Source organism: Melospiza georgiana, chromosome 1 (genome assembly GCF_028018845.1).
Source record: "Melospiza georgiana isolate bMelGeo1 chromosome 1, bMelGeo1.pri, whole genome shotgun sequence".
NCBI classification, from domain to species: domain Eukaryota; kingdom Metazoa; phylum Chordata; class Aves; order Passeriformes; family Passerellidae; genus Melospiza; species Melospiza georgiana.
In genome coordinates, this window is record NC_080430.1 from 81,254,731 (window position 1) to 81,277,001 (window position 22,271).

The following is a 22,271-nucleotide window of genomic DNA, read 5'->3' on the forward strand; positions in this document are numbered from 1 at the left end:
GAGACTCAAAAGTTATGAGACCAAGCCTTTTATTTCATCATACATATCTTAATTCTTGGAACACAAGTAGTCTTTTGAGGAAAAGCTAATTAATAGATCACTTCTGGTACTCTTCTATTGTTTGACAGCTGGGCAGAAGGGTGGTGGAGTACATAGCTCTAAAATACTTCTTTAATTCTCACTAAGGGCCAGTTTAAAAAATCCCTAAGGTTAAGCACTGAATATTAACAGAAGCTCCATGTGCACCAGTGAGCAGGCCCTGATAGCTGGTACAGCCTTCACTGTGCCTGACAGGAGGCAGTGACCCTTACCTGTCACTTGCAAGAGAAAACATGCATTCAAGAAGGGTGTGTTTTTTTCTTGGGCTGCCTACATTTTAATCTTTTTATGTAGGTCAAGCGTCACCAGTCTCTAAAGGGGTCATTCCTCACATTCCAAACCCTCTATCCTTGAACTTGCTCTCCAGTGTTAATGAAACAGCTAATATATCACAGGCAGGTATCTTACAAATCAACTAGGGCAATCCATCGCAGCTCATCATAAAATGAAAACTGCAAGGAGGAGCAATTAAAAGTACATTAATCCCAGCAGATGTTGCACTATTTTCTCTCATTTTTATCTTTCCTTCTGTTCACACTTATATTCAGTAGTAAAGAAGGTAACACTGACCCTTGCTATAGTTGCCCAGCACACAATCACACAAAAAACTTAATCCCTTGACTTCTGATTAGCATAATTTATTATTTTTGTTATGAAAAATGACCACATTTGAGTCAAGGTATACCTACCTGTTCAAATTTCATTCACCTCTCTCCTACAAGTATAGCTCAAAGGCTTAAATGCAAACCCAAATGACCCAAGTAATTAGAAAAGCATCAACATTGACAAGGTACTGAACTGTGTCTATCAAAAGCTGACTGCCGACTTTTCTAGCAGAAGACAATTCTTTAATCTCATTTTTATGCAGCTTTTCTGTAAAACCAGCTGAAAGGACCTGTTGCAGTGACATCATTTTATTATATTAGTCTGTTTAAGGACATTAAGCCAATGCCACCACTAACATAATGAAAGTTTGCATGTTAATACACTCCATTTCTAATGTCTAGATATTTATCAAGTTAAATATCCATGTAGCAGAAATCAGGGAAAAATATCTTAATATCAACTGTATCACCTCTGTTTCTGAAGTTTCCAGCACCCAAATGCTTCCTTCATTCATTCCAAGTTAAAGTTATATGACACATGAGACCTTTCCTTGGATATAATTTAGCAAGGCAAAATGAAAGAAAAGTATCTACATACAGCACATCAGCCATCCCCATCCAAGAGCCTCTGCTCTCTGAACACACCAGGGATGCCCAGAGCAGACACACTATAAGATCAGCAGGTGACTCAACTGCACACACACAGCAACTCCTTCAGAACTGAACTCCCCTGAGGGCAAAACACGCTTTTGCCATTAAGATTATTAACTTGGGGATATTTATTCCTATTTTCCTTACATATACCTCTTCTCTGGGAGTTACACATGGTTAATGACTTAATTAAAATAATTGGTATAGGCCTAAAGCTAAAATGTTTTTTTAGCATAGGAGGAATCTCCTATGGAATACTAAGTAAACATCTCCCACCACAATTTCAGATTCAGAAGGCAGTTAATTAACTTCTCAACTTTCAGGCCACTTCAACTTATGCTTTCTAGAAGCAATTATCATGAGTTAAATCTTGACGCTCAAGGACTGATGGGAGTTGAGTGGTGAGGACAGTAGAAGAAGTGACAGCTTCTAGATGTAGAAAAGGCATTATATAGATACTTAAAAGCCTTATATACTTAAGCATTTCAGTCCACTTCATTTTTATTCATATAGCTAATTTGTTTGTTTTATCTTGCACTGATGTAGGCAAAGCTGTGGAAAATTTAAGGCCAATGGGCTAAACTGAGGAGAACAAAGTTTTGTTTGAGTATTGAAATTGGCAGAAAAAATATTCGGGCTTGTCAACCTTTTCAATCACTTTTTGCACTTTTGTCCAAAGCAAAAGCGAAGTGCACAACTCCCCATTCCAGCACATAAACTTGATGCCCTCTCCATTTACTAACCTGTTCAGCTTTTTGATGGAAGATGGAGGACATGTCCAGTAACGTGCTACGTTCTTCCAAGGCTGCAGCAAATGCCTTCCATTCCTGTTCCAGCTGACTGGCAATCTGTTTGATTTGCTGTGAAGCGTAATGCCCAGACTCGATCAGGCGGCTTGCTACTGACATGATGCGGCTTATGTTTACATACACATTCTGTGGAGAAGAAGGGGAAAATCAGCGCAAGTCAGCAGACTAATTAAATACAGAAGCATATTCCTAAGAAGTTCTACTTTATTACAGTACTGATCAGTAGTCTGGTTTTATTTGGCAAGCTTATGCATGCCAAACTTTGGCATCTAGGTGTATAATGTAGCAGCCTATCCATAACTGACAAGTGAGAATTATGACTTTAAATAATCAGTCTAAAACTCATGTTAACAATCAGCTTAAGCCAATTTATATTACATGAAGACACATTATTACAATAAAGAGGAAGAAATAACCATATTTTACAACAACCTGAATAAAAATGTTTACAGACATTCAAGTAAACAAGATAGTCAGACACACACAATATAGGAAAATTGAAGTATCATTGCTAAGTTCTTGATCCATCCACAATATGCAAGTGTGCAACATCTGTGAACCTTTACATCAACTTCGAAAGTAACTTTTAAAGAAACAAAATAAAGAATTCTGAGCTACAAGAAGTTTAACAGTTTTACATTTTATTTGCTTGCTGCTATACTGCCTTAGAGCTAGCATTTAAAATTAGACGAAGACCAAGGTGAGAAGTATTCTCCAGCATACTGGCATAAATCATTGATGGCACTTAGGCAATCTAATTTTCAATCAAGAGTTTCTGATTCCCGTGAAGTAAAACAAGATTGAAAGTTTTTGCCACCAAAAACTTTCTGAGTAACTCTTTCAGAGCTACATGCGTGAAACACGGAGTTGACGCTTTCTTCAAATTGGGCAGACTCCCATGCATCTAGAATGAAGTTGCTAGAATCACAGGATTGTTGAGGTTGGAGATTACCTAGTCCAACCACCAGACATTGAGCAAGTCAGGTGGAACCATGACCTGCTGGCATCCAGCCATTGCCCAGAGCTTGACACTGACTGGCTGGAGCAAGTGTTACAGCTCCTCCAGGCTTCACTGTCCAGACCCATCTGAGTGGCAATTAGGACAGGTCCCTACTGATTGTAAACTGTATGCATGTATGCAAGCAGGAGCACACCTGACACAGCCTACAGCTCAGGCTGGTCTGCTCAGTAAACTAGCACAACAGTTGTTTGTCTTTCCTTTCTGCACAATACTACCTCTTACTTTTTTACATTATCCCACACATCTATGTTCTACTTTTTAAGCACAGCCAAACAACTGTACAGACTACAAATCTGCTATTTCGAATAAATTTTAAAAGACTGGAGAGCATTTAGGCCTATTAAAAGTGCATGTAGCATAAATGCAAGACTGCTAAACAAATACAGAAAGCCCTTAGATGGTCTTTACAGTTGTGCGAAGAAACAAGTGCCAAAACAGAAAAGAATAAAGGCTATAGTAGACTGCCATTTGAACTCTTTCTGTAACATAAAGCAGTATTGGAAATTCTGAAACAGCAGTTAAAAATGAACACAGCACTATAAACATGAAGAAAAACAAATTGAATCTGAGCTGTGGTTAACATGCATTCATTTTCCCATGGCAATCAGGCTTCACACGTCTGGACAAATACAGCCTATAGCAGCATGAATATGAATTAAAATGCTGACAGTTGAATGCTTTCCAAGCTATGTACACCACATTCCTTGCCTCAAAACAAACAAACAAAAAAAACCAAAAAACAACTTACAATAATCTAAACCTTTTACCTCACTACATGATATATCTACCAAAGTTTTAAGTGTCAGTATTTTAGAATGAAATGATCCAAATGAAATAGATTTAGTTAAGGAGGAAAAGAATCTCTAATAGCAACTCACTACAATCAGACTGTCTTTAATTGACCCTTGAAGGTCAAAAAGTTTTGTTCCATTTCCTACAAGGACAGGCAATTCCAGTGTCATTATTATAAGACAACTGCATATTTTGCACACTGCTTGAGAGATAAGAAACAGTTACAAGTGAGCTGTTGCTCATTTACCAGAGACTGGTATCTTATTTATTGTATGCATTTACAACCTGGTTTTAGTTAAGGAAGCAACAGCTTGGATGCAATAACTGATATAGTCTTCTTTAGTGGCCTCATTTACACCACCTGCAGCTTCTACATGTGTATCAACTGTCTCAAAGGTGAAGGGCAATGCGATACTGCATTTCTTTAATTGTGATACACACAATTATTGTAACAAGACTTAAAAGGTAACAATTTAAGTCACTGCATAATAAAGTGTTTAGTTACGATACAAACGTACTTAGCATGATTGTCTTCTCTAAAATGCTTTTTAGCCAGAAGCGGAAAGGACACCTTACGATATCTGGAAAGTTCCTCATGGCAGATTTCCCCTCTTAAGAGAGTATACAAATAAAAAAAAGGCATTGCTCAGCAAAGCAATACAGATTAGTTGCCTAACTGTGCTGTGTTATTCTTTGGCGCATGCCTGAAAGGCAAACACAGGAAAAATAAAGGTGACGGCCTATCAGCTAACTGAACTTATGCCACGCTCACACAAAATAAAGCTGGCAGGTGACCTGAAGGTTCCATTTTATTTCCTGATTTTCCCAGATCCATTTAGAAAATGTTTGTTAAGCTCCAAGATTTCCAACAGCAGTTTTCTGACACAGAGGCTATAATGCATTCAGTTTTAAATGCAATCAAACTCACTGACATGGTCCATAAGCATCATAACTGGCACCTCTATATAGACTGTAGTGAGCTTGAACTATTTTACTGTGATACCATGAATTTAACAATGACATTTTCAAATCATCTGCCACCTCACAAACAAATAAATGACCACCAAAACATGGTGTAGTATTAATGTATGAATTAACACCTGTTTTAATGATTTACATGTTTTCCAACATTTCTTCTAGTATCATTTTTGAAGCAAGAGAAAAACTGTCAGTTTGGGAATACAAATTTCAACAATGAGGGATGCGGGACAACTAAGGTAAAACCTGATCTATTCCCTTGAAAAAATATAAACTTGGCAACATCCAAGCTGCAATTAAGGAAAGTGTTTAATGTGTTCTTCAACTACAAGGATCCTTTAAATATTCACAGGTAACCATTTAAACACTGCTATCAGCACTGGAACACATACAATATAATTTCACTCCAATTTTCTTCAAATATCCAATTTCTTTCCTACTTTTTCACAGTGGACCTGAGGAATCTTACTGCAATACTGTATAGTCCAACACCAGCATTACTTTCCTCCCTTCTTTACTTTTCACTCACATTTACTTAATCATAGTAAATGCCCATGCCTTCAAACTCTCCCTACAGCCACACCAGTTTCATGTATGTGTTTCCCATTACAACACTAAGTATGGGGCTCTGAACTGGACCTAGCTTTCTAGTAGGACCAACTGAATCAGAGCATTTTCTTTACAAATCTGAAGTTCAGCCACCCTAATAAGTACCAAGAGTGAAATAAGATTTTCTTTTCAGTAACACCACTGTCTGTTCCCTTAGTCTGTGATTCATTAACATGAAAGTACTTGTTGCTGTATTAACACCTCAGTAACTGACTGCTTTTTAAAATGTTTACTTGCTTCTTCCCTCTTAAGGATTGCACAGTTAGCCTGTTCTATTTAGTCTTGCTGACTTTGGAGTGCTCCTCAGAAGCTGAAAATAGCCTGAACTCATTTTACCTTTTCAGTCTATTCTCAGGCTGGTGGCATCCAGACATTGTGTCTAAGCATTAACTGTTCAGGCACCATAAAGATTCTCTTAGAGATGTACACCTGTGGTCTTGCTCTCATTTGCCCAAATCCTGAGAACCAAGGGCAGTCTAGAATTCACATGGTGCTCTAGTCTATCTCAAGACACAAATCTGTATGGTTAAATAAAACCACATATTTAAAGTAAAAAGAATCTCGGGGGTGAAATATGTCAGTTGTACAAAGGAGGAGGAAACAATTACACTACCTCTAAGCTAAGGTGAGTTTACCTCACCTGACTTTCTTCATGTTTTCATTTGTACCAGTCCCTGTGGCTGGATTTGAACAAGACATCTTTTTAACTCTGCAAACCTAGTGATATTCAATTGTGCTCGCACTTTTATTTTAACATCCCAAAGCCCTCACCAGTGCTCATCTCTGACACTCTCTTTTTGGATAGCATTCAGGATTTGATTACTACCTTGATAAAATGTTTTAGTGTATGCAAACAGCCTGTTCTGAGAACATTAATCAACTTCGCAATACGCCTACAATTGAGATAGGAGTTTTTGGATTATAGTTAATAAATGTAACTTCTACTCATATCCTATCAATGCTGAGACAAGAAGCAGTCATAGCACATCCTTTAATAGTAGCATGTGTCAGCTTTCTCCAAACAAAGTTTCATTTAGCCTGCATCACTCTTCAAGCATTTTAACCCTCCTCAGTGCAAGGAGAGGCACAGTTAAACTGTAATGAAAGCAAGGCCATCTAATCTAGCAAAAAGAGCAGAAAATGTTCAAGCAGACAACATCCTCCTCCTTACCCATATTTCACATGACTTCTTGTCTTTCTTAGCAGATGTAGAGAAAATGGCAGGAAAAAGAGTGGACAGACACATAATCAGTCTTTTCCACTCTTCCATGCAAGACAGACTAATCATATAATCATGGGTACTTTAGTCTTGCCGTTTAAAAACTCAATTCATAATTTTTGTACTTCTAACTCCTATGATGCTCTATTTGAAAGTTTCTCCCTTAAAAGGTACTAAAAACTTGTTTTGAGAAGTGAAGCATCGGTTTAGTCACCCAAATAGGAACGTCAAGCTGAAACTGAGTATTGCTTAACTCAAATAAATCTCAGGACTTGACAACAGCAATTTACTGTTGCTGAAAGCAGACCTTTAAAATTGTACTGAAAATCCATCCTCATTTTCAGAGAGCAGAATCACTGAAATTTTGTTTCTTGCTACAGTTACGGAACATGGGATCTACTTGCCCTATAAAGAGACAGCCTTGACTTTTATCAGTGCACAGCTTCTCAAATTCAGTAACAGGAAGTCACATATCTATCCTTCCTACATGGGAATTATCCTTCAGTCATTAGCTCCTTTAGCCATATAAATCTGTGTGTTAATCCATGGCAACCATATATATGTCCCTCTTTAATGCCCAGCACTACACCTATCCAGATTTTCTCTGGGACAGATTTATTGCAGTGAGAAGCAGTCTGTGTATTAGCTTAAGACTTGCATGAACTTATTCCTGCTACCTTGAAAAAGTGCAACCACATGAAATACATAAGATTCCTAGATATACCATTTGCTAATGAAACTGGTGAAAGTAAAGTTAAATCTCCTCCCCGGATGTATTCTTTACCTTTTTGTTTTATAGCATTTGGTTTACACTTCCAACTATTTTGTGTTTTTACTGAAAACCAACATTCTAAAAATGGCGCAAAGCCATTACAATAATTTTTTTTAAAAATTCAGCAAATCCTCTTTGTCCTTGATGTAACTAACTCTTGTTCATGACAGGAAATAAGTAGCTTTCACAATGGTTTACATCCAGGTGGCTTGCTTCAGACTGGAAGACCAGATCAAAATTTTGGCATCTCACCCAAAGGTTGTCACTCTTTCTCAGCCAAGTTTGGCATAAGCAGCTGCACAAGTTGCCCTCCACCTCTTGGAAACAAACTACTGCTTGCGGAGGAAGGGGACATGAGAGACCCAGCTATTGACAGAGGGTAGCACCTGCTGTGGAGGGGAGCATGTGCCCTGCAACAACAACATGTTGGGAAAAGCAGCTGCAACATCAATTATCAGAGTTAAACTATGAGCAAGCACAAGCAGTTGCATTTAGTTGCTTGGGGAGCATTTATCCTTCAAACAGTTCTTCCCTACCTCAAGTGAGCCTAAGAAAATTGACTAGAAAGCAAGATCTATTAAGGTCCAATTAGGGACACAATGGAAAGCCTTAAAAAATCTCCTGCAATAAATAAACCTTATACATAGTTGTCTTTCTCCCTCCCTCTATTCCATCCCAGTGGTGTTAGAGTACTCACACAAGACACCTTAAATCCACTTTGATTACTGAGTTACACTGACAGGAAGAGCAAACAAACAGCAACTTGTTAAGCATAGAGCATATGTGGTGAGTGGTCAGGGAGAAGCTGAACATGGTTGCAGGAGTTAAGACTGCCCCACATTTTTACAGCTGAAAGCTAATGAAAAATAAGGCCTGCCAAAATTCAATCAGTTCACGTCATTTTTATGTCACATTCAGTTTAATCTTTGCCCTTAATCTATATGAAAGGCTTTTGCCATTTAACCAAATAAAACCCAGATAATCTGAGTGCTGCTTAAATCAAAACCAGGGACCAATCACACTGAATTTACATTTTCTTATTCCATGGCAGAGAACCCCTGCTGGGAGGGTTATGCTACAGAAAAAAATGCAGCTTATTTTTACCCCTTCAAATGTTCAGATAGCTTAATTTACCCCAAATTTAAGCTGCTCCTTTTAAGTTTTAAGAAAACATTTTTCAGGCTGAGAAAAAATCCCCTGTAATTAATGCATTTGACAACTAAAGACAAAGGAGAGATTAACAGGAAAAGGCTAATAGCAAACACAGAGCAGGAAGGATTATGCTGCATCGCTCAAGTGCTTCCTACTGTTGATAGCATCTGAACAGTCTAAAAGAAGGAAAAATAATAAAGTCACCCAGTTTGAAGAAAAGACTACAAAAGTGACTAATATGAGCACAGGCTTACAGAAGAATTTAACCTCTAGAATGCAACCCCAGGAATTGTGTGGAAGGCCACTCAAAATTAGCAAGTTCCAAAAGTCATCTCATGTCAATGACACCTACTGTCATCCTTTGTTTCTTTCTGCTCTACTTCATATGCAGAGCACTGAAGAACAACAACAAGGTGCTCCATAAGGCAGCAATTCCCCATGCTGTGAACCAAATCTAATGGTCAAAACCATATATGATGTTACATAACTTAACTGCCAAGTTCGCCAGCATTTGCTTTACTTTTTCCAGAAAGTTCATATTGGTTTTAATTCTTTTAAACTTCTGGAAACAGACCTGAGTTGCAAAAGAATAAATAGTCTGTTCTAATAGTGTCTCCTATTCTTACCTCCAGCTACACAATACACAAGAGCTACCTTACTAGTCCTTCCAATACTTCTTGAAGACACATAACCTAGGTAAGTTTATTTTGCCACTTTCTTGTTCTACAGAAAAATCCTCTTGCAAGAGTTCATTATTTCAACCATACTTTAATTCAATTCCCATCCTTGGACTGCCAAGAATGTTAATTTGTAACAAGACTGGTAGTGTTCTTCCTTCATTGATCTAACAAACAGGAACTGGACTTAGGCCCAGACTCACAAGGTTATTTAAACACCTACAATGTGTTAAGGATCTAAAATGTACTTCAGAATTTTGTTCCCATGTTCAAACAACATTCATGAAACTGAAAGGAAATAGCTTTCACTCATTGCCCGTTAAAATCCATTTTTTTTTATAATCTACTGATCTTATTTGAGCAAAAAAAATTGTCTTGGCTCTACTCTGCTGTGCCGAAAATGAGAAATATCTTCTTGAAACCATGGAGAATTATTACACCAGGCTCAGTTACTTCTGAGAACTTTTTGCCTGAGTTGAAATCTCTTCAGAAGATCCTGAGAGCTACTTCTTTCAGAATGGAGAGCTAAAATCTGTATTACACATGATTCTCTGAAATTCTGTACAAGACCCAAGGTAGTACTCAAAGACACATCCCAGGTTCTAGAAGCTTGAACACATATATTTGAGAGGTGCTGAGGTCATGTTGAACACTGCCATTTGTCAAAAGAAATGTCTGTTGCTTTATCACAGTTCCTCTGTACCTGACCACCTTTTATTTTCCTCCACTGTGTTGTATAACCTCACTGCTCCAAACCAAATTTCCACTACTTGTGAAGAAGGGACTATCTGTGTTTATGCACTTACAAATTCTACCTTAACAGAGAACAAACAGCCAGCACATCTGTGCACAGAGGCCTGCTCTTACCATGCAGTTCATGGCAAAGTGATTGTGCTGTGTCTGAAGTTCCATGGCGTGGGGGTGACTGGTTCCAATCTCTGTGTAGCTGTTCAGGAACAGACCTTTGTTGTGTGTGATCCAGTCAAACATCTACACAAAAATATTAAGGAAAGAAGAAAGTTTAATAATTTGTTATGGCAGAAATCATGGACAAGTAATGTAAGATACTTAGGAACACAGAATAGAATCTAAGGCCATGAAAATTAACCCTGATGCTCTTTCCACATTGTAATTTACTGTCAATTTTAACTCAATCATTGCTGAAACCTGTCTTTTTGGATCAAACAGCTGAGGCTCTTATTGTTATCATTACTACAGGTGTTTACCTCAACAAGCTACTGTAATGCCATAATCACAAACTTCATTGTTACAAAGAAGTCATAGTAAACAAACAGACTTGGAGCACAGCCCTGAGTTGCCAAGCTTATACATTCTCTAGTGTCAGCACTTATTGACATCAGCAGCTTAGCAGTTTAGAATGAAAATGGCAACTCATGGAAATTAAATATAAATTCTTTCATGCTGATCAAGTACTTCAGCAGCTAGTTTAATATTTTTAGTTCATAAGTTTACAGCAGATTTGAAAACAAATATTCTATTTCTAGATTAATTATTAAAAGTATATGTGAGCACAGAGTTACCTTCCTCCAGAAAAATTTAAGAAAAATCTTTAAATATGCTTGTTTTTAAAATGAAAAAAAGGAATATTTTAATATTAAAAAAAAATTTAGGAGGGACCTTATATGACAATGGCCATCAATGAAAGCACACAGGTATGTTAACAGTGGCACTGGAAGACAAAATTTTCAAAGACCAAGCAACGCAGCAAAGAGCTGTTTAACACCCCACCTGCTTACAATGGTCTTGAAATCTTTGCTATATCTCAGCAAAAGAGACACACCACCTGCTCTCTGGATAAGCTGAAATAGATTGTCCAGGAAAAAACAGCAGCAGTAAGTAGGAAGTACCCATTTAAAGATCTTTCCTATGCTGGCTAACAGAACAATATTATCGAGTCCAGTATTTGTCCCAAGTCCATGAAAAACCAAATTATAAGCAGACCACAATATGGTAAGAACTGTAAACCAAACTTTTGAAGTTTAGTAACTGAGACAGTTGATCACGTACTCCTACAATTTGAAGCTTCTCACCTAGAACTCAGTGAAAATGAGTTAGAACATTATTCAAAACAGACACTGGTAGTGCTTGTGACCATCCTCCTCTAGGTCACTTGAATTTGCTGCCTTCAGATGCATAAAGGGGCAAATTCAATCAGATTCCCTTCCACCTTGTCACTTTTTTGCTTTTTCTTCTTCTGAACCAGTCCAAAATTCTTGCACTCAATTGAGCAAGTCCTCCAAAAGGAACATGTTTATTTCTCCCCATGACAGAAAAAGGGTATTCCCTTTTTCTTCCCAACAAAGATCCCATCCTTTCCCACATTTCAGTAAAATACAGGCACACACTGATAAAAACATCATGAGCTGTGAAATCTAATCTGACACAAGCAGTAAAAATACAGTCTGCAAGTAGATTAAGGCAAGGGTCTAAATCAAAAAGTGAGTTGTGATACTACACAAACCTTCTTTTTAATCTTTTTTACTGGCTAATGAGAGAAAAACTGTCCCAGGTATAATAGCTGCTGTAAACCTCACTTTGAGGTGCCTAATATTTCCCTTTAGAAAGAAAGATGTGTTCATTTTCTATAGACTCATTCCTGGAATCAGAAACACAGAAAACACTGATATGAGCTTATGCAACCACACGGCAGGACAGAGGTCAATCCTACAGGCTCAAGTATTTCACAAGAAGTTGGTTAAAGCCCAAGTTATGTAATCAATTTGATAAAATAGGAGAAAATTAACAAAATGTATTTTGATGGTGCTCACATGGTACTAAACAATATGCTATCATGCAGGAAAATTAATGCTGTAATGAAGTGGCTGCAAGGTTGATAAAATGCATTTGGGTCTGAAAGAGCAACACTAGAGAAACAGCTTGCATTATTTTCTAAATCATTTTAGAAATATATGATAATTTCATCTTTTTTCCAACTCTCTACATGTCCCTACTATTTTCAGCTATACTATCCAGAAAACATTTGCTTTAAATGGTACTTTAAAAAAATTATTTATTTTTTAAACACAGCGGAAAACATTACAATAGTGTAAAGAAAGTCCCTGAGTTGAAATGATGAGGGTAAGGGAAAGTATGGGTGAAGAATACAAATAAAGAAGCAAGAAGAAGTTACGTTTTTATATGTTTGTTCTGCTTTTACTCTTCCTCATGGATCTGCTAGTGACAGCTGCTGGAGAGCAGAACACTGGTTTAATATGGACTGTTGGTCTCTTGCAGTTCAGGCAATCTTATGTAAAACATTCAAGAAATCTGAGTATTTTAAGCTCCGAGAAAAAAACATACTTACCACTTGACTGCATAGTCTAGTTACTACTACTCCCAGAGAAAAAATCCCCACCCTTCCTTAAAGCTATTTGTTCCATGGTAACAAGTCAATAATAAGAGATTGCAAAACCATTCTACATCAAAATAGATCTAATTTGAGCTCATCTAAAAGTGATCTCCCTGCCATACTTCCTCTTCAAATTCCATGACAATCAAGGGCTTTCTCATCTGAAGGGACTGGTTGGTCTGAAACATTCTGAAATCACTCAGTTCCCTGTTAATGACATATGCACTGTCAGAAGAGATACATCAGTTTTTAGCCTGGGACTTCAAACCCTGCATCAATGAAGCAGTTCCCCATGTCAGCCTCTTCAGGCTTTGTTGACTGCCTGTCACTCACTTCCCAAAGATCACTCAAAAGAAGACCAATGTAGTCTGTAGTCATCTGTATTTATAAAGTATACAGCATTCTTCTTGACTTGATGCATATAAAAGCATCTGTCTGGAAAAAATGTTTAACAAAATAAGCACTTTGAAGTCATTAGCAGGTACAATTTTCTTTGGTAAGAGCTTCCTTACAGCTTAGAAGTACTATCCCATGCCCCTTACTCCAGAAGACCCTGAGTGCCCCTCAAATCATGAAGTCCCTTACTTCTCATTAAAAGGCTAGTGATTAACTTCAAAGACAAAAATTACTATTTTCAATTACCCTTGGTACTTCTTTCAAGTCTGCCAAGTGTTGGCCATTTATAGTCTCCTTGCCCAATCCTTACCTTTTCAGCATCCTGCTCAAACAGCCTGAGCTGAAAGCATTGGTCCAATTTCAATTTCCGCACATGCCACATCTGATGCAGATGCTGCCGTGTTGAGTGCAGCCTGTCCAGCATGGTGGACACTTTGGGTAAAAGATTCTGTAAGTCTGCATTCCCTGACCCAGAGTTCTTTTTGGGAAAGCTATCACTGCTCTGTATCCTCTGGAGCAGCTTTTGTCCTTCCACATCAAGGTCCTCGATAGGGGCCTTAATGACCTTCTTTTTTAATTGTGAATGCTCCTCTATCATGTTGCGAGCACCTTCCAGGTCCTGAGGCATTTCCTTTTTTGACAATATATCTTGCAGTTCCTCCAGTCTGGACAGCATATGGGTTGCATTGCTAATGTAGTCCTCAAAGGCAACTCTGATTTCTATCCACTCCTCATGGTTGTACTCCAAACAGCCATCAAATTCTGGGGTTAGCTGAGAAGGATCAACTACTTTGGTAAGGCCTTCCAGAGACACCATATTTGTCTAAAAAAATAAAAACGGAAAGAAAAAAAAATGCTGTTACTGAAATGAATTTCAAATTTCCTTTCAAATTTTTGCTTTTCTTTTTGTAAGAGTTGATAATTTTGCTCATGAAGTCCACACAACAACTTTTCTCACACATTTCAAGTATCAATTCAGATCAGCAGAAGACAGGAAGTCTTGCAGATATTTTCCCACATTTCTTTCTTACCTCACTACATTTAAGAACAAAACAGCAATCACTCTTTCAATTACTGTTTTAAGTTTTGACTTTGTGTATTGCAAAGCTGCAGAAGGATAAGAGCAAGGCTCATTCAGCTGACTTCCTCTGGATTCTGGAGATAGCAATAATACCATAATGCAAACTAAGATAACTAAGAGACAAAAACTAAGTTTTTTCCATTAAGGGAGGAAAACCTAATTCAATCTTTCTTGAGCTTACAAAAAGAACATAAACAACAACATACACAATTACCTAGCCTAAGTACATGAAGAAAACCACACTTCTTCTAGCACTGGTCTAAAGTTCCTCTCCTTCCAGCCAGAATATAATTTATCTGAGAGTTTTCAAGGTCTGATCATTAGTGAGAACATTTAAAACCACAAAATAAATATAAATTTGTATACCATAGGGGAAATTACCTCAAACTCAAACTTCGAGCTGCCAAAGTTAGTCCTCTGTTTCTGCCAGAAATTGTCTGGCTTGATTATCAGTGCAACATGAATACAACATGGAAAGGATTCCTGTAAAATCTTCAGCAGAGGCTTTATGGAGTCCCACTTGGACCCACGCATATCTACAATGACGGTGAATCCTCGTTTACACACTTCCTCACTGCAGAAAACAGAAGGAAAGGTTATCAAGCAAGTGTTCCAATTTCCAACACAACACTCAACTGCATCACACTGTCTAATGAATGTGGTCTCCTCAGGGCCTCACTGCTGACAAGCTGACCATATACAGCAGATCTCACAAACCTCTCAAGACGTTTCTTCCACTCCCATGCCAAACTCCTTGTGGGGAGAGCTTTATATCTGTTGCTGATTTGATATTCTGCCATTATCTTCACTTTCATTTTCACTGTTTATATTCATGATGATTCATCGTCCAGTCTTGTTTCTCCTTCACCTTACACAGTAAACCTACTGTTTCCTAAAGCAGCAAAATCTACTACATTTTAACTTTACTCTTCAGAACACACATCCACTTATTTGACTGATGATAATATTCATGTCTTTCTAATGATTGAGGGGATCCTCTAAAAAGACAGAAGATGGCAAATTGTTCTTACCTACCACTTCACAACTTTTGCAAACTGTCTCAGATTTTGAACCATTTTATCTGAGAATTGTTAAGAGTCTGTAGAGGAAAGACACCCATTTATTGACAATTTCTTTTGTAACAGGATTGATTTGTGAATAGTTAAAGGACAACACAGTATTTTATGGTTGGGAAGAAAACCACATCAATCCATTTCTACAAAATTTGAGCTCAATTTTGCTGTCCAAAATTTGACAGACCTTACACTCAAATTCTCCAGCACTCCCTCTGAGAATGGAAAATTTAATTTCTTTTCATCAATATCTTCCGTACATTTAGTTCTTGCTACTGATCAAAAGTGACAATCACCACCACCACCAAACTTTGATTTTCTTCCAGCAGAATTTGCTACATGACCTTGTAGTATGACCATAGGAAGGAAAACATTTCAAAACCAATGCATCATACCCAACAGACTACCAAAAAAGGACCAAATGTCCATTGTTTGAGTATGAGTCAAGTTCAGGGATGTGACTAATTCAAATGCCATTCCAGAGTTCATGTGGTGAGGTTTTTGGAGTGTCCAAGAGTCAGGGAAGCTTCACTGGCATATTTTACTCAGTCTTATTGGCCACAGTGCAGAAAGATGGATTATGACTGCTATAGGAGATCTGGAAAAAGTGATAATATGGGCTCCTCAGAAGGGGAAGGTTTTTTAAACTTTGAAAAGCTTAAAGCTATGGAAAAGAAGAGAGAATAAACATCCCACAACATTTCAAAAAATGAGTTTATCATGATAAATGCTGGCTCTCCCACCTGCCCATAGGAATGCCAAAAATGGCAATGGCAGAAGCAAAATACATTAGCAGTAACTAGCTTGGCATGCATGTAGGCTACAACGTACAATTTTCTGACCATGGTGAAAATGTTTTTTAAAATCATCACACAATTCAAGGAAAAAAATAACTACTGTCTTAAAGATAGACCCATCACTGAAAGGCCAAATGGCAGCAGGAGTGCTGTTCAGCCCATCCCTATCCTACCAAACTGAGGATTGCACAGGGAGTGCTTACCACTAATTCACAAGGCATGTATCTGCTGGGGTGTCCAAAGTGGTCCCTCATCGTGTGACACAGTGTGGCTGTGTGCTCCACCATGGAGCCACATCACCTCACACAAGCTCAATGTCTTTTGGCCAAGGATCACAAGATTTGTTCTAGGGAGTCAAGGTCATGTGTTGGTAAGCATGAACTACACTAAAATATCTGTCCACCACTCTGTGGTGATGACGTAAGTTCAGCCACATTTTTAAATCAGATAAATTGTAAAATGAGTAAAATTGTGAGATTGAGTCAACTTAAGTTTTTAGATCTCTTGCCAAACAACTGATACCTGTGATTCTTCAGCTACATCAAGTAACAGTACTGCAGCAAATAACAGACAACCCAAAACTTCGGGGATATTTGTATCAATTGGGACTTGTAATTAGCTAGAGTTGCATAATCAGTCTCTTAAACGTGACTTGTATGAAAACAAATCTTACTTTTGATAAAGCTCTCTTTATTCTCAAAAGTTTGCAATGCTTAAAGAGTAAAAAACATGCACTAACTTTCTTTTAATTTTAGGTCTATTGATCTAAGCTAACTAACATACACCTTTCACCAGAGGAAGACTGTTTCTTGCCCTGATTATCTACAAAAAAATTCTTGGACACATTTTAATACATATTTGTCTATTAACTTATCTAGCAACTTGAAGCTGTGGATGGCTAGAATACATCTAGATGATGTAGGATGATTTGCACAACCATTCAAATCTTAGAGTAAAAATTTCAAGCCTTCTTCCTGTTCTCCTTCCTCTAAGTCTCCTGAGTCTCCCAGTTAACTTCACAAAAAGGAGGCCATGTAATCTCTCAGACAGATGCCCTGAAGTTACTTTATGGAATCACCTTTCTCAGTCAGAAACTGATATTTGATTATATCAAGTGCAAAGACTCTCAGTAAATTAGCACATTACACAAACATGGACAATACTGCACTCAGGGATGTCGTCCAGGGAATTTTTTTCAATTGTAATGAAAACTGCTGCTTGTGGTCATAGACAAAGAGAATCAAGCAGAGTCAGCATTGCTCCAGCCCGAAACAAATGCTGAAAGGTTTCAGGATGGACCTAAATTCAGAGTCTTAGGATCATTTTTGTTCCCAACTTGATTACTACAGAAAGTGAAGTTCTGTATGAAGGAACTTTTTTTAGATACATACAAAATACGTAACTTTTGCTTAAAGTATCTCATATATATACAACTACATATATATATGTATATATATGGCAGTGTATATATGCACACACACAACAGCACTGGATTTGACTTCTGCCAATTTATTTAAACAGCTCAATTTATAGGCTGAATTGCTGATAATGCAATGATATCAGTACTTTCACAGATGACTCCACAGGTTTATCTGAGACCTTTACAAGCAATTTCTCATACCCTTCTTCTCATTATTTCTGTGCTGTATCAGGACACTATGACTTATCTAACACAAATAACAGTTCAGAGTCCTGTGCTGCCTGCACTCCACACAAGGCATATGGTGAAGGATGACCAGCATGCTTGTAATTATTGATGTACTGAAAGCCTTTGAGTTGTATTTGCAGTCTTCAACACAGCGACACCAATGTGGCGTGGCAGTGCCATTTCTGAACACAAACTACTTTTAGCTAAAGCACACCAGCCCTTCTGCCAGCTGCCTTCCTTTTACAAGGCAGAGTAATTATTTCTTTTCCAGAAAGCCATTTGAAAATAGCAAATGACAAAACTTGGTATTGATTTGCTCATGTTATTAACTCAGTCTGCTAGCTTGTGGGAGTACTGCAGCATAATCCATTTATTTTGTTATACAGCCTTAGAGGTTAACAGGTGATTGCTTACCTAGGAATACAGGCTAGATATGAAATTAGTCTTCTAAGGTCTTCTTGCCGTATTCTGTCGTGATTACTGCGAGCTGGAAATGTTAGAATGGGACCTCCACGCTTATCTCTGCCACCTAAAAAATTAAAAATGTTAGAAGACCCCACAGCATAACATAAAATTCTTTTTTGCAGAACTAGTCCTCAGTATCTACTTTTAAAAAAAGTGATTTCAACTTAAATGCCAACATTGCCATTTTGAGACCAATTTAAGACTGAATTTTGGGAGTATTGATCAGCATATTGCCACAATTCCTACAGTGAGAAAGCAAATGCCAAAAAAACTGAAACTAAGAATAACCAGAGCATTACACTTAGACATTACAGTCACCTTCAAGTTTAACTGGTAGTGCGACATCTCCAGCAATGGCACTCTGTTATGTATTTAAATTTTGACTCAGCAATTGTACAGATTTAATTTAAATATAGAATTATGCTACTTTGTAGGCAAGTATTTAGATGATATGGCAGCAGAGAGCACAGCTGTGGGAGGTGTGCCCAGGTAGAGGAGCTCCTCTGCACAGTGACAGAGCTCAGGGAGGAGGTGAGTAGGCTGAAGACAGATGGATCATTGTCATGGGAGACTCCCTTCTGAAGGGAACTAAGGCCCAGTGTGCCAACTTCCTCAGGAAGCCTGCGGCCTCCCTGCACCCAAGGTTAAAGATGTGATGAGAAAGCTTCCTACCCTGGTACGGCCCTTGGGAAAACCTATTATTGTTATTATTAACCCCATACTTCAGGGAAAAAGCAATAAATTGCAATGAGAAGTCCAAGGACAATCAAGAGAGATGTGATTGAAGTCTCTCCCTGAAAGCCTTGGGATGACTGGTTGGAGGAGCAGGAGTGCTTTCTCTGTGCTTCTTGTTGCAGGGAATGATAAGGGAAGAAATGGGAAGAGCCATCAGATCAATACCTGGCTCTGAGCCTGGTGTCACTGGGACAGTTTTGGGTTTTCTGATCCTGGGTTGGTTTCATGATACTGAGCCTGCTGGTGACAGACAAGGTACACCCACCTCAAACAAGGAAAAGGATTTTTGCACAGGAACTATCAGGGCTCACTGAAAGAGCTTTAGACTAGACGTGATAAAGCCATGCTCACTAGAGATCAGCATGGAGGCAGAACACCAGTGTCTGAGGAATGGTGAACTAGCAAGGTCTTTCAGTCTGCCATCTCACAGGAGGTAGGAACAAAGATCCATGCAGCAGCCAAAATGTAAGAGATATTGATGTGTCAGAAAGCATGGAAGCACCTGAGAATGGTCATGTAGGAATCAGGGCTTCTGCCCTGAAAAAGTTGACAGAATTAATAGCCCAACTGAAGTTCATCTACACCAATGAACATGGCTTGGGCAACAAAGAGGAGGAGCTGGAAGCCTTTAGGCAGCAGGAAAACTGTGACATAGCTGTCATCATGGAAAGATGATGGGATGATTTGCACAACTGGGGTACTGCAAAGGATGGCTGTAAACCCTTCAGAAGAGATAGGCAAGGAAGGAGAGCTGGCAAGGTAGCCCTGAACATTAGGAGTGTTATGATTGTCTAGAGCTTAATGACGGTGACAAGACTGTTTGGGTAAGAATAAAGGGGAAGTTTGCAGGTGGTGCCAGGTTGGGCATGACTGGATTGATGGGCCAAGCTCAGTAGTATGAGGTTGAACAAGGCCAAGTGCTGGGACCTGCACTTGGATCACAACAACCCAAGGCAGTGATACAGGCTTGGGGAACAGAGTTTGGAAATCTGCCTAGTGGAAAAGGACCTGGAGGTGCTGACTGACAGCACCTGAACAGCACACAGAAGTGTGGCCAGGTGGCCAAGAAGGCCAATGGCCTCCTGGGCTGTATCAGCAATAGTGTGGCCAGCAGAACCAGGGCAGTGATTGTCCCCCCCTGTATTTGGCACTGGCGAGGGCACACCTCAAATCCTGTGTTCACTGGTGGCCCAGTTAGTACAAGGAGGACACTGAGGTGCTGGAGTGTGTCCAGGGACGGGAAGCAGAGCTGGTGAAGGGTTTGGAAAACAAGGCTTATGAGGAGCCTCTGAGGGAGCTGGGATTGTTCATCCTGGAGAAAAGGAGGCTCAGGGGAGACCTTATTGCTCTCTGCAATTCCCTGAAAGGATGCAGCAGTGGGGTGAGTGTTGATCTCCTCTACAAGGTAACAAGTGACAAGATGAGAGGAAACGACTTCAAGTTGTGCCAGGAATTGTTTAAATATCAGGAAAAATTTCTTCACCAAAAGAGTTGTCAAGCATTAGACAACTGATTGCCTGGGGAAGTGGCTGAGTTGTGACTCCTGGCAGCATTTAAAAGCCGTGTAGATGCAGCACTTGGGGACATGGTTAGTGGTGGAGTTGGCAGTGCCAGGTAAAAGGGCGGAATCAAAGACCTTTGAGACCTTTTAAAGGTCTTTTCCAACTTAAATGATCTTCGAATTCAATGATTAAATTAATTACTAGGAGAATTTACATGTATAATACTTCACACTCAATATGAAGATTGAGTGGATGGAAACTATTTAAGCATTTCATTTGTATTTTTATCCTGTTCTGATTTTCAGATTCCCAATTGTTAGTTTATAGTTTTTAATTTTGTTAGCAACACAGGAAATTCTGAATCCACTTAATATATAAGGCAAAAAATCTGACGTAAATGGTTCCACTTAAATGCATTCATCTCAGCCATAAAAATACACAGACTTGCTGCAGTCAAATAGTAAAATATAATTTTATACCCAACCCCTTGCTAGTGACAACAAAATGTTACTATTGCTAAACACCAAATTCAAGCCCAGTAGGATGTCTTTATCAACACATCTATAATAGCACAGACAGATTCTTGCAAGCTAAATTTCACATAAATGTTTTCAGCCACAGATGTGTGGACTGTTTTCTCCTGTCCCATGGAAACGCAGAAAAACACTATGTTCAGCCCAGAATTTCTCATTTCAAATCAGCTTCTCATTGTAATTCCATGTTGCTAAACGCAGTTTTTCAAAAATAAAAATCACTTAGAAAGTAAGGCTGAGAGAGGATAAAAATAAATATAAAAACAATAAGTGATACCAGTTACTCAAAAATTCATCACTATTCCTCTCCAACACAGTTAGCGTGTGTTTGCCAAAGACACCAAAGTCTCTGGAGATTGTCTACACTGGACATGCTCCCTGTCAGACACTAAATGAAACTCACAAGAGGCAAAAGCATCTTTGAATTTCCATCAAGCTACAATGCCAGAAAGTGAAATTTAAAAGGAAATTAATATTTTTATCTTCCATGACCTTCTTAAGTGAGACATAAGATGAAAAACGGAATTGTTTCATTCTAATGGAGAAAGGCAAGTCTTGACCAACCTGACTCACTTGCCAAGCAGAGAGCTTTGAGGATTTTTACATAGCAAAAGAAGGGAAAAAAACCAAGACAACAGCTGTAAGAGAAAGGAATAATAAATGACAAGACAGAGCCCAACAGCCAAGGCCCTGCTGAGCTCCAGAGCCATCACTGGGCTCCAACACCACCAAGAGTAGTTGATAGTCTGCTACAGCCCTTAATGCTCTCTCTCCTCATTGCACCACAGGCCACTACCTTTAGATCTACCAGTTTCAACTGGTAAGTGCTACCAACTCCAGCCTCCCAGAAAAAGTAACTCAATTGCTTAGAGTGGGTATTCTTTAAAAAGCAACAGCTAGCAGGTGAAAGCGTAAGCTGAATTGTCTTTAACACTCTCTGAGCTTTTTAAGCAAATGCTTTGTTACATGTAGTCACCTCAGACCAGTCCTCCAGGCCTTTCCCACACTGCAACTCCAGTATCATGCAGTTTTTCAATACAGCACTTTTATATCATTCTGGATGCCACTTCAGTTGGCTCCAGCTCCATGTACGTTACAGAAGAAGACCATTTCTTAAAATGGAGGTTAAATTTCTGATAAATGATACCCTGAAACTTTTGTACATCACAGACAAACTTTGTTTGTCTCCAGGCCTAGATGAGCAATAAATTAATACTGCCTTGATTTCAGATGAAAAGAACTTGAGTATCCAGTCTTAAAACAGGTGGTAAAATTGCAAATAATAAT

The 22,271-nt window shown here is 38.6% G+C and overlaps 1 protein-coding gene across 2 annotated transcripts in view; it reads right to left on the minus strand.

The window, feature by feature from the left end:
• Positions 1 to 22,271, minus strand: part of TRIO (trio Rho guanine nucleotide exchange factor) — a 245,234-nt gene that overhangs the window by 152,246 nt on the left and 70,717 nt on the right. For both annotated transcript variants that reach the window (XM_058036549.1, XM_058036559.1), the window contains exons 3-7: positions 18,164 to 18,278; positions 14,613 to 14,805; positions 13,461 to 13,973; positions 10,252 to 10,374; positions 2,099 to 2,290 (exon numbers count right to left, since the gene is read on the minus strand). In XM_058036549.1, coding sequence (XP_057892532.1) covers positions 2,099 to 2,290; positions 10,252 to 10,374; positions 13,461 to 13,973; positions 14,613 to 14,805; positions 18,164 to 18,278 — 1,136 coding nt within the window. The remainder of the gene's footprint in view (positions 1 to 2,098; positions 2,291 to 10,251; positions 10,375 to 13,460; positions 13,974 to 14,612; positions 14,806 to 18,163; positions 18,279 to 22,271) is intronic.